Source organism: Natator depressus, chromosome 1 (assembly GCF_965152275.1).
Source record: "Natator depressus isolate rNatDep1 chromosome 1, rNatDep2.hap1, whole genome shotgun sequence".
In the NCBI taxonomy this organism is placed as follows: Eukaryota; Metazoa; Chordata; order Testudines; family Cheloniidae; genus Natator; species Natator depressus.
Genome location: NC_134234.1, coordinates 190,344,427 through 190,357,773, shown reverse-complemented (window position 1 = coordinate 190,357,773; position 13,347 = coordinate 190,344,427). Strand labels below are relative to the sequence as shown.

The following is a 13,347-nucleotide window of genomic DNA, read 5'->3' as shown; positions in this document are numbered from 1 at the left end:
TTCTACCGGTTTTTGAATGTTATGATTCCTGATGTCAGATTTGTGTCCAGTTATTCTTTTGTGTAGAGACTGTCCGGTTTGGCGAATGCACATGACAGAGGGGCATTGCTGGCACATGATGGCATATATCATATTGGTAGACGTGCAGGTGAACAAGCCCCTGATGGCGTGGCTAATGTGATTAAGTCCTATGATGGTGTCACTTGAATAAATATGTGGACAGAGTTGGCATCAGGCTTTGTTGCAAGGATAGGTTCCTGGGTTAGTGTTTTTGTTGTGTGGTTGCTGGAGAGTATTTGCTTCAGGTTGGGGGGCTGTCTGTAAGAGAGGACTGGTCTGTCTCCCAAGATCTGTGAGAGTGAGGGATCATTTTTCAGGATAGGTTGTAGATCCTCGATGATGCGCTGGACAGGTTTTAGTTGGGGGCTGAATGTGACAGCTAGTGGCGTTCTGTTATTTTCTTTGTTGGGCCTGTCCTGTAGTAGGTGACTTCCGGATACTCTTCTGGCTCTGCCAATCTGTTTTTGAACCTATTTCCCCATGTTAAGTATCCTCACACCTTCTTGTCAACCGTCTAAATGGGCCATCTTGATTATCACTATAAAAGTTTTTTTCTCCTGCTGATAATAGCTCATCTTAATTAATTAGCCTCTTACAGGTTGTTTGGCAACTTCCACCTTCTCTGTATGTGTATATCTATCTTCCTACTATATGTTCGATTTTATGCATCTGATAAAGTGGGCTGTAGCCCATGAAAGCTTATGCTCCAATAAATTTGTTAGTCTCTAAGGTGCCACAAGTACTTCTGTTCTTTTTTCTGATCTACAACTTTACTAGATGGTTTAATGTACGAAGCTAAAATCTCACCTAGTTCTACTGCAGCAACTATTTGTCCACTAAATTCTAACTTTAATTTGTCATGTTTCTGTTTGCCTTGTGCCCTTGGTTGAGAACTACTGGCATATGTATCTCTGGGGCTACGGAGAGGTCTTCCAGGGGGTACATCAACTCATCTTGATATTTACCTAGTTTTACAACAGGCTACATAAAAAGTACTAGTGAAGTCAGTACAAACTAACGTTTCACACAGAGAAACTGAGAAAGTAAGCAATTTTTCACTAACAGTGTGCTGAGACACTGGTGTATTTTTATGTCTGATTTTGTAAGCAAATAGTTCTGAAGTGAGGTGAAACCTGGGTTACATAAGAGAAAATCAGACTCCTGAAAGGGGCGCAGTAATCTGGAAAGGTTGAGAGCCACTGGCTTATGCATACTTAACATTGTTCTTGTTTAGGTGGAATATATTTTAAGGGATTTAGCTGTGTGCTTACACCCCCTCTCTTCTTTTACATAATATTTCTTCCACAAATAACAAAAGTAGTAACAATTAGCAATCTTTCCTCTGAAGACGGTTAAAGCACATTCAACTGTTTTTGAATATTTGTTCTGCTTAGCTAGGAAAGATTCCTCACTTTCTCAAAGTGAGTTATATAATACGTGCACTCACAACCTTAAAGATACAGCTGGCAACTGTTATTGAATAGATGCAAAAAGAAATAAATAATTTCATAGTTTTGCTAATCCAAATCTCTGAAGTTTTTTCACATACACTACTTTATCATTTTGCTAAGTGTTATGTAGACAATTGGCGTAATAACATCCCCAGTCACTAAGATCCATTTCTTCAGCAGCAGGCATCTTATCTGGTCCCACTTGGCACCTTCACATATGATCCAACCCACTATCCACAAGAAGGTACACAATCAGTCTTTCACTTCCTGGTGGCTTGTGAAATAGTCCATAGTCAGCCAACAGGACTATGGTCAACAATGATTATCTCCCACGCCTTGTTTCAAAGGCAGAGAAGTGCAACCCTCATTTCACCCTGTTAAATCTGGCATTACAGTGAGGCTGTGTGACAGGAAAAGAGCCAACATCCTGGAAACTAGAATTATAGTTACACAAAAACCAAAAGCCAGGAACTCAACTGGTTAAAAGAGGAATATATTTCATTCTGAGTAAATTCATGTTCTTGTTAAAAGCTTTGCTAGTGTATGGTACATAGTATTTACTGAACTTAATTTTTCTAAATTTTCTACCAACTGCATTGTGAAATAAAGTTAATGGACCAGATATTCAAAAGCCTAACTTATGCAAAAAGTCTTATTATGTACACCCAGATTTCCATACTGTACGTGCATCTGAGAACAAATATCTATGTAAGATGGGCACACTGAAGTGCATTGCATACACTTTTGAAGATCTGATCCAATTTTTGTAATATTTTGGGCAGTCTACATAGCATTCAGATTCTATTTGGATTTCCTTCTGAGCCTTTGAAATAGAGACTTAAATTATGGCACTGCTCAGAGAAGGCCAGATCAATAGCTGCAATTGCTCTGATGCAGTGAAAGTATTCAAACTGTTCAAGTTAAGGCATTAGCCAGCGAAATACTCACCTTAAAAGAGAGGTTAATGTTTCTATGGTTTTCTTTGCAGACATACACTGGGAAGACTCTTCTATGTGTGCCACAGCACCCATCTCCTGCATTGGAACTTGGACTTTTCCTTCAGCACATCCTTTTGGATCTTCAGCCAATGCACTAGATATAGAGTAGACAAAAGATCATTTTAAAGTATTACACCAAAAGAAGTCAGAAACATACTTTCTATCATCTTATTTATCAACCCCCACTGAGTTCCTAGAGGGAGCAAGGAAGTAAGCTACAAATAAAAGAGACAGCATGGAATCCTGATTTTCCAAAGGATTTAGGAAGAACATAAAATATGTTGAGGATACTGCCCCAGCAGGCTTGAAAATGATGTGCATTCTACACTACTCTAATCCTAAAGTGCAGACTCTTAGGAATCGTGACTGATTCCTCTGATTTTAGGGAATGATGGATGGCTTGCTCCAGGCCATTCATCCAGGGGGGAGGTGTCTGCTTAACAGAAAAAAGCTTGCACTACAGGTTGTAGGAGCAGGAGTAAAAGGATGACTGGCTAATTGGGCCTCCTTAATATACTTGCAGCAAAGCACTGAGGACCTGATGTGCACAATTTAACACAGAAAACTTCAATGAACAGGAAATTTTGCAAGCCAGAATTCAGTAATATCAAGTTGTGCTGCATTGATGATCCTTTTATATCTATGTGGGCATCAATAAGGTAACTCATAATTTTACACTAAAGAGCAAGTATTAAGCACAGAGCTGGATTTAACTAGCCCCTAGTACTATTAAACTGGCATTGCAGATTCAAAAGTATCAACAAAATAGCTGAATAGCTTAATTTGTGTAGCAGCAGCAGCGTGGGCAACAGATTAAATAATTTGCTGAATAATTAACACACAACATATTTTGGCCTTTTTTCTTTATTTGTATGTATCAAGATATTTTATTGCTTTCAGTACAATATAGGCTGAGTAGATTATATCAACATCATATATTTTACTTGTATTTGAGAAAAGACATTAAAAACGGAGTCCGCTTTATATGCCATCCCGAGTGCTTCTTCTAGTTGAGATTTTTAGGACAAATATACCAGGAAATTCCCACCACTCTGCTACATGGCATCAAGCATAGAGATTAACCCAGCAGTAAAAGATACAATGTAGGCAATAAAGGGTTGAGTTTGTTATTGTAGAAAAATATTTATCTGTTTAAAATAATGCTATAGCAGGTTGAGATGGTAAAGTCGGCATTTAGGCTACTCAGATTTATTTCTGTCTACTTTGCAATGAGCTTACATAATTGTGTTAGGTTACTTATGTTTTGAACAGAAAAACTTTGTAGCTCTTTCATCCACTCACCCAGTGAAGTTAAGGATTGTGGCAAAAGCTCCATTGCATTTGGTCATCCTGACTATGGGCCCCTTCTTGCCAAGTGGGGAAGTCAGTGAGAGCAGAGACTGCTGATCACCTCATAGGAGGTGCTCAACTCCTTGCAGAGTCATGCCTTTATACGTATGCATATTTGAGTGAAAATCTAGTTACATGTAGCATCACAGTTATGTATCTTACTATAGCTGCATAAGGTATTATTGGGTTTCATTTCACACAAAAGACACTGGGTGCTGAAGATAATGTAACTTGATTAGGGAATCTGAAGTCTTGGAAGAGAACTTGGCTTTTATATATATATAGAGTGAACACCTCACAGCAGGTTATTTTATTAGCCCCTTCCACTTAGTTGTAGTGTGCTGTGTTTTTAAGCCGCTGCCTTTATCCTGAAAGGAATGGGAGCTGTGTGTGCAACAGGCATGCAGGATTTGGCCCAGAGTTTTTACTACTAGAATTATCATCAATCAAGTTATTAGGAAATGAAGGGAATTTTGAAGCAGCATAATGTGGATATAGTTTATTTCAGAGGACACTGACTTAGAACAAAAATGTTAAGAGCAGGTAAAATACAATTATGCATTAGCAACTTTTCAAAATTAAACAGAATTACCACTTTACTTTAAATAAGAGCTAAAGAACAATTTCAGTCAGTATTAAGGAGCAATCCTTATTTTCAGTCTAATTTTACATTTACATAACTGCACTGACTGCAATGAAGTTTGTGCCAATTTACACTGATGACTGGACTAGGCCTTAAGTCTGAAAGTTAGTCTTTTGAAATTAACACTTTTTAGCCACGATAAAGTAAGATCAGTAAAAATGTTTTTAATATATATATACACACTGCAAAAGCCACTACAAACGTAGACATAAAACGCTAAAACGTTCTTAACTGCACATTGAAGCTGATAGTTACCACTATAACTAGGGAGATCATTACTGTATTCCTAACTCACTGTTTTGAGCATATTGAGTGTTTGCAATACATTTGGTATCATTAGCTACAGCACCATTACAAAATATTTTGGAATAGACACTTGGCATTTTGGTAATATGACTTTTCTCACCTTTCCAATTTTGAAGAAGGCAAATTATTTCCCTTTATTTTTGTAGCATCCTTCCGATCAAAACAAATACACCTTTGTAAGTCACACTGTTTCTGTTTTCCTCCAAATGAACCTAAAAACATTTAGCAAAACACATTAGATGAAGGGGAAAAAAAAAGTGTTGACTTTAGAAACCACTTTGAAGTAATTTCTTTAAAGAATGCTTTAACACTAGCTTATGTTGAAAAAGGAAGCTATCATTTTAAAGATAGTCATTTACAATCGTCCCTTGAAACGGAAATCTGTCCTCCCAGTGAATATTCAATTCCCTGGCCTAAGCATACAAAGATTTTGCTTCCAATTAACTAATTTCCCAATAGTCATATGATAGTGAGACTAGTGTCAGTTGCAAGTCCGTCTTATGTACACTGTCGTTTTAAATACTCACAGCAATTCTGTAAACATAGTCTAGATTGAAAGTACAAGCACTTTTTGATTTTACCTTTGTTCAACCAAAGAACTTCTTTACTTTCTCCACACTTAGACAAATCTTCAGTCTCATCCTCATCCATTACCTAAAACGCATAAAGTTTAGTTTATTATCTTTCTATAGCTTAAGGAACTGTCTTCTTTTAAAAAGCCATGGATCTACATAGCAAAGTTAAATCACAATATAATACATGTTAATTGTAGGTTAACTCCAGGTTAAATTCAATTTGGGTTTGATTTTGATCTTGCTTCCACAGGCATAAGTCAGAAGTGATCCCACAAAGTCAATAGAATCATACTGGCAGAATTAGGCCTTACAAGTTTCCTCGATATTTGTCTTTTCAGCTTAATGTTGTACTTGTTCAGTTTTACTGATCAACTCTCTATTGTTTTTAACCAGATGTAAATAAAAAGTGGGAAAATATGGACAAACAACATGTGTTTTGTAGACTTGGTGAAAAAGATTATGCTGCTTAGCAAGCAGTTTGATATTTTAAAAATGTTCTGAATATGGCCTTATTCTGGCCCTTATTCAGGAAAATAAACTCATGAACAGTCCCACTAAATACAGGGGGGGGCCTATCTCTGTGCTTTGTTAGGCACGGGTTTAAGAAAGTTTCATAGCAGCAACTATGAAAGGAACTCGGTAGTGGCCTAAAGCTAACTCATTTTCAGCATGCTATCTTATGATCTGATTAGCTTTCTCATGTTATAAACAAGAGAGAAAAGTCTAAAGTATTCTGATTGCCAGTTTGAAGCCCACCATAAAGTGGTAATTTTCTGGTTAGTGGCCTTTCATGTAATCTGTTGTTCAGATTTTTGTTCAGCATGACATTCCCAATCCAAATGTCTTGCAGGGATGGGAGGGATCTTTTCAGTACTACGCAGTTTCATCCAATGCCCCATTTACTTTGAATGTGCAAACTAAGCCCTTGGGACTCTAACCTTGGTAGAAAATGAGTGGCCACTGTCTGAGAACAGATCTGGCACAGTTCCCCTTCAATGCTGTGAGAAATCTGTCTCACAAACAAAGCAGTATTTGTTTTCTGCCTGGTGTCCCCTAGGATGCTTTGCCATGAGAGGGCAGGGTGGGGACAACAGGGAGGAACTGCCATTTTAAAACAGAGGACAAAAGCCTTAGTGCACCAATGGCTCCTAGAGAAGTAGTGGTAGAGATGCACAGGAAGAGCTCACTGCTGCCTGGAAAAGAGAGATAAAAGGCTAAAAATAAAGAGGGAGGGAAATTAGCTGCCAACTCATTTTGCCATTGTAAGCAGAACTTCTAGCAGGAGGAAGCAAAAGGAAGACTGTAGTTAATGTACTCAGCCGGGATTCAGGATGTCTGGCAGAGATGGGAATTGAACCCTGATCTAACGCATCTTTGCCTGGTCATTTAACTTGTGCCTCAGTTCCTCATATGGAAAAAAGGAATAACATTTCCTTCTTCTACCCTTCGTCTGCCTTGTCCAGTTAAACTGTAAACACTTCAGGGCAGGGGCTGCGTATGTACATGTGCAGTCCCTAACACAATGGGTCTGTAGGACAGTGCATTAATGTGATTAATACAATTAGTTAATAAGGGGCACAATCTCTTCCCATAGTCACCTAGCAACAGCACTAAGCTACCTCCAGTATCCTTTAAGACAAGGCACAGTACATCCCTCACAGATTACTGTAGGCCTTCGTGTCCAGAAACAGAAGCATTAGCAGCTAATTAAGGGTTTGTCTATATTGGGGGGTTTAACTGAAGTTACTCAAACTAGTTTGGAGGGAAAACGCCTGAGCACACAAGACAGAATTCATCAGAGTGCAGTAACCCCTTGTTTACCGTGAATTGTGTAATACTCTTTCAGAATATATTCCTGAGCTTTATAAGCCTGTGGAACCGTGCCTCATGCATGGCAGCACACATCTGCATTACAATGGCCCCAACAGTGGATCTCCTGACATGGAATTGGTTTACTATGGACAGGTAGCATTGCAGAGTGGCTCGCTTTCCCAGTGGCAATTGCGACCTGCTTGTCCATGCGTGTGGGACACTGCAGGTTGGTATGCTGCTGCTGCTGCTAGCTCAGCACAGATCTCAGAAAAAGCCACCTTCACCATCCTGAAATTCTCTCACCACTGCTGGTCATCCTGGGTCTGCCTAGTGATCCTTTCCCACCAATCCACACTGGTTTTCTAAGCCCAGGAACAGCACTGGAATGTGTGAAGTTGCTCCAAGAGCAGCTCCTGTCGTAGCAGTTGCTTGGGATCAAGCTCGTCCTGGTCTTCCTTCCTCCCCCACTGCTGAAGCCACATTATGTGCTTGGTGGTGAGGCAGGCACAGTCCAAAACGCAAAGATGCCTGAAATACAGCCTAAGTAGGCTGTGTGTGTTTGCGGTTGTCAGCACAGCAGCATGGAAGACAGTTGGGTCCGTGCTGGCTGACAGCAATTTCAAAATGGTGCTAGCCCACCCAGAAGGAGAGGAAGCGTTGGACAGAGAGAGTGGAATCATGGGATTTTTTAAAAAAACAACTTTGACTCCAAGTTGCAGAATTCCATTGGCTTCCTCTACTCATCTCACAATGTACAGCGAGAGAAATCCCAGGACGCCCACTGCTCAGAAGCAAAGCTAAGGACCATGGAATACCCTTTGAGAATGCCACACACTTAACACGCAGCAAGCCCCTGCCCTGTGCATACAATGATGAGAATTGAAAGAAAGCACATGTGCCCACTATTAACTGCAGCTTGTGTACAGCGTGTTAACTAACACACATCAATTAACTGTGGATTAACCCCCCCACTCATCGAGACAAGCCCTATGTTTAACTTAGATTTCAGCTTTCCTAGTGGGAAAGTGAGTGAGGAAGACCATCACTGTATAACTCACACTTTCCACATGAAAATTAGGCAATATTGCTTAGCACTTCAATAGCATTTAGAATCCAGAGATGTCACAGTACTCCATGAAGCTGGGTAAGCAATAATCTTTCCGAGCCTCTGTTTCCCTATCTGTAAGACAGCTAAGTGACTTGCCTGAGGTAATGCGGTCAAATCAGTGGCAAAGAATCAAACAAAAAATCTCCTCTGCTGACTCAGAGCCCAGTTAATAGGTGCCTTGGCTGCTGCCACATCTGTGATATAGTTTCTTTTGTTCAAGAGTTTGTTCATTGTTTGAAGGGAGAAAGAATACTAAAAAAAGATCCCATAAATAACGAGTTGGCATATTACTATATTTTCAGAGACGGCAATAATGAAAAAGATATTCAGCCAAGAAAGAACTAAACAGTTAAAGCTAATGACAATCCTAATAGATTGTCCCTCAGCAATTACTTCTGCTGATCCCCACATTTGGGAGCAAGCTCCCCAGAGCAGCAAGTCTGAGCCATCTAAAATCATGAAAGTGATGGCTGCATGCATGCCCCCTTGCAGATGTCTCCTCTTGCATGGAGATCTAGTGCCTGGGGGGGCATGGATCAGCATTCACATTGCACTCCCTGCCAGTACCCAGCTCGGGCTGGGGAAGATAATGATCCAGCCAGTGGACCAAATTCAGCGATGAATCCTGGTCACAAGCCACCTGAGGCATGTTGGACATGCCTAAGAAGAACTGCCCAGAGCACTGGGGAGAGATTCCCTACTTCATCACGTAGATACTCCGTTACCTAAAGTGGGATGCTCCAAATTTTAACATCTCTAACAAACAGTAAACAAACTGCCTAGATTCCTCATAGTGTGTGAAACCTTTCACACTCTTACCAGAAGCCACCCCTCCCAGGTATCTAACTGGTTTCATTTTGTTGATATTTACACCTCCAAATCAGTCCTCTCCAAATCCATCACTATTTTCAATCACCTGTTTCAATTTCACCTAACCCTCCTGAATGGCCCACTCAGGAACTATTCCAGATACAAGATCTCCACCTCACTTCTGTTGGTTCCATTTGATCCACTTCTTGCTTAGGACAAACGTACGATGTTCTTTATTCTGTCCTGCCATTTTTTCAATAGAATATATGTCATATACAGCATACTACTGCTGGAGCTGCCAAGTTTTATTACCTATTAAAAAGCATCTGGATAATTTCACATCATTCCTAGACATTAAGTGTCATAAACCAAGTTTTAGCCTGGAGCGAGGTTTTACAGCCATTACAAATGCTAAAAAACAGAGATTTATAATGGAACAGATGGCAGGGCTTTATTTATAGTGAGAGTAGTGAGCACTGTTTTGACAACAGTAGAGTCTGAAATACAGAACAACAACTGCTTTTACACAGACACTGAGGGTATGTCTATACTACGAAATTAGGTCGAATTTATAGAAGTCGGTTTTTTAGAAATCGGTTTTATATATTCGAGTGTGTGTCCCCCCCCACAGAAAATGCTCTAAGTGCATTAACTCGGCGGAGTGCTTCCACAGTACCGAGGCTAGAGTCAACTTCCGGAGCGTTGCACTGTGGGTAGCTATCCCACAGTTCCCGCAGTCTCCGCTGCCCATTGGAATTCTGGATTGAGATCCCAATGCCTGATGGGGCTAAAACATTGTCGCGGGTGGTTCTGGGTACATATCGTCAGGCCCCCGTTCCCTCCCTCCCTCCGTGAAAGCAAGGGCAGACAATCGTTTTGCGCCCTTCTTCCTGAGTTACCTGTGCAGACGCCATACCACGGCAAGCATGGAGCCCGCTCAGCTCACTGTCACCGTATGTCTCCTGGGTGCTGGCAGACATGGTACTGCATTGCTACACAGCAGCAGCAACCCATTGCCTTGTGGCAGCAGACGGTGCAATAGGACTGGTAGCCATCATCGTCATGTCCGAGGTGCTCCTGGTCGCCTGTGTGAGGTCGATCAGGAGCGCCTGGGCAGACGTGGGCACAGGGACTAAATTCTCTTTAGTTCTGCAGTCAGTCCTATTGAACCATCTTATGGTGAGCAGGCAGGTGATACGGATTGCTAGCAGTCCTATTGCATCATCTTTTGCCGGGCAGGCAAGAGATGAGGATGGCTAGCAGTCCTATTGTACCATCTTCTGCCGAGCAGCCATGAGATGTGGATGACATGCAGTCCTTCCGCACCGTCTGCTGCCAGCCAAAGATGTAAAAGATAGATGGAGTGGATCAAAACAAGAAATAGACCAGATCTGTTTTGTACTCATTTGCAACCCCCCCTCCCCCACCCCCCGTCTAGGGGACTCATTCCTCTAGGTCACACTGCAGTCACTCACAGAGAAGGTGCAAGGAAGTAAATCTAGCCATGTATCAATCAGAGGCCAGACTAACCTCCTTGTTCCAATAAGAACAATAACTTAGGTGCACCATTTCTTATTGGAACCCTCCGTGAAGTCCTGCCTGAAATACTCCTTGATGTAAAGCCACCCCCTTTGTTGATTTTAGCTCCCTGTAAGCCAACCCTGTAAGCCGTGTCGTCAGTCGCCCCTCCCTGCGTCAGAGCAACGGCAAACAATCGTGCATCTGAGTTGAGAGTGCTGTCCAGAGCAGTCACGATGGAGCACTCTGGGATAGCTCCCGGAGGCCAATACCGTTGAATTGTGTCCACAGTACCCCAAATTCGACCTGGCAAGGCCGATTTAAGCGCTAATCCACTTGTCAGGGATGGAGTAAGGAAATTGATTTTAAGAGCCCTTTAAGTCGAAATAAAGGGCTTCATTGTGTGGACAGGTGCAGGTTTACATCGATTTAACGCTGCTAAATTCGACCTAAAGTCCTAGTGTAGAGCAGGGCTGATTCTTCTCCATCCAGGTGCACCATTAGGTTTATCTGCACAGAAGCTAGCAACGCTGACTTTTTGAAGGGCCTGTGTACAGTACATTAATACAGTCTGCAGTAAAGGCAAATTGATCATCAGCTACAAATAAATCAGGTTGTCAAAAAAATTAAACCAAGATTGAGACATTAGATGCAGATACAAGTGATGGGAAGCCAAGTATTCTATTGGACGAGAATTATTATCACACCAATCTAAAGCATATAGGCATGCTTAAAGCAAGTCAATAATATATAGGAATGTTAAAGAGGAAGTAGCAAGAACAAAGAAAGTTGCCTCACCATAAATCAATACTGCTGTCCTGGCTCATGTATCTAGGATGTAATGTGCAATATGGCAAAATGCCAAGGAATTACATCTTATGAATATAATTAGAAGTTTAGAGAAGCATTTACTATACTGTAAATTCAGTATTAGAGAAGCATTTACTATACCGCCTCTGTTAGGTGAGTTATACATAATAATGACTAATTAGCCCAGGTCAAACAAACAGATAAATGAAGACACAAGCAAAGGTACAGCACCATTTTTGTCTACAAAACAAGTGATCTACAAAGATAGTTATTACAGGAGAATATACTGCGTATCTTAGAAGAGGGATATTGCCTCAGGCATGAAAAAAAGTGGTGAAGATAATGGGCTACTGTGAAGGGATCTACCCTCCACAGGTGCCGCCTAGTGGTCAGCGAGGGTGTGACAGGTGCTCGTCTGTCTTGGCACCCCCTGTTGATAGCCTGTGGTGATCTGTCCTCTGCTATGGCTTGGCCCTCCGGCTGGGCCACAAGTTGTGTCCACCTGTTCCAAAGTATGTCAAGATTCCAACAAAGAGCTAGTTCTTCTGCCCAGCAAGGGGCTTCAGGCTTCACCTGGCCAAAGTCCCAGAGTTGGAACTCTCTGAGATATGGAGTCTTCGCAGTCCTGAGTCTCCAGTCCCATCAGGACGTGGGTAAGGGAACCTGGGCCCACCCCTCTCCACTAGGTTCCAATCCAGGGCCCAAAGGCAGGCAGCTGAACCCAACACCCTGAAGTGCCAGGCCTCCTAGATCACTTCCTACTGGCCTCCCCATTCAAGAGGGAAATGCAAAAGTTTGTAAACAAAATAAGTCAAAGAAGTCTCCAGCCTTGCAGAGGTCCAGAGTCCTTTTCCCTCAGCAGGTCGGACAGGCCATCAACAGTCAGGGGCCCCAGCAGGGCTCTTTTTGGAGCGTTTCAGAGTGTTGGTCTGCTCACCTCCACTGACTGCCTGCAAGCAAGCTACGCCACTCCCCTATTCAGCTCCTCCTCCAGCCTGTGTATGCACTGCAGGTTTAGCAGGGCGGAGCTGCCTGGACCCAGAGTAGCTCCTTAACCCCTTCCACTTCAGTGTGGGGGCTGTACCCCATCACACCTACCCATTCTATACCCATTTGGTATAGAAGATGGTATGAAGCATGATCATCAGATATTTCACGTCACCCAGGACACCGATACGAACATGCTTACCTGTACTTTGTAAGAGTCATCTACATTCATATACCAGAGCCATTTTGATGTACCTCATTTGACAAATCAAGGACCAGATCCGCAGTCGGTGTGAACTGGCACAGCTTCATTGACTTACAAGGAGCTATCCCAGTTACACTAGTTAAGAGTCTGAGCCAAGATATTTAGTGAGAATATGTTTTGCCAGGGCAACCTGGGTCTATATGGCAAGACACACAAGTATCTGCATACAGCCATTTTATGGCAAGCAGGGGAGGGGTTAAGATGAACTAAAGCAGGCCAATAACTGTCTGGTTTAATATAACAAAAGCTGCCAAGGCAGTAAAAGGCAATTAATTCCTAATTTAATTCTTGCAGCTACAGCATAACGGAAAAGCAATGATATATCTACAGATAGTAGGTATTTGTCTAACTTAATTAACCACCAACAGCCTGAGATTAGATTGTCAGCTGTGATCACACAAATATACTTGAAGCAAGTAATAAATGACAAACATGATGTTTCCTTAAAACAAATAAAAACTGGTATATGTGAGCTAAGGAAAACCTTCCAAGAACCGGCAGAATGACTGAGTAAAGGGGGTGCTCCATGCCAAGGGAGATGCAAACCTTAAGTGTGAAGCACTGTTTGAAGTGGAGAGTCACACTGCCACTTAGCAGGGAAAAAGCAGTATCATTTGTCAAGAATGTTATAGGCATTTTTATGGTAACCCATAA

The 13,347-nt window shown here is 41.8% G+C and overlaps 1 protein-coding gene across 1 annotated transcript in view; it reads right to left on the bottom strand.

Moving 5' to 3' along the window:
• The window catches only part of MORC1 (MORC family CW-type zinc finger 1), a 94,057-nt gene that overhangs the window by 16,562 nt on the left and 64,148 nt on the right, over positions 1–13,347 (bottom strand). Inside the window, exons 21-23 of the mRNA XM_074947128.1 lie at positions 5,390–5,462; positions 4,909–5,020; positions 2,460–2,603 (exon numbers count right to left, since the gene is read on the bottom strand). Of these exons, the coding sequence (XP_074803229.1) occupies positions 2,460–2,603; positions 4,909–5,020; positions 5,390–5,462 (329 nt within the window). The remainder of the gene's footprint in view (positions 1–2,459; positions 2,604–4,908; positions 5,021–5,389; positions 5,463–13,347) is intronic.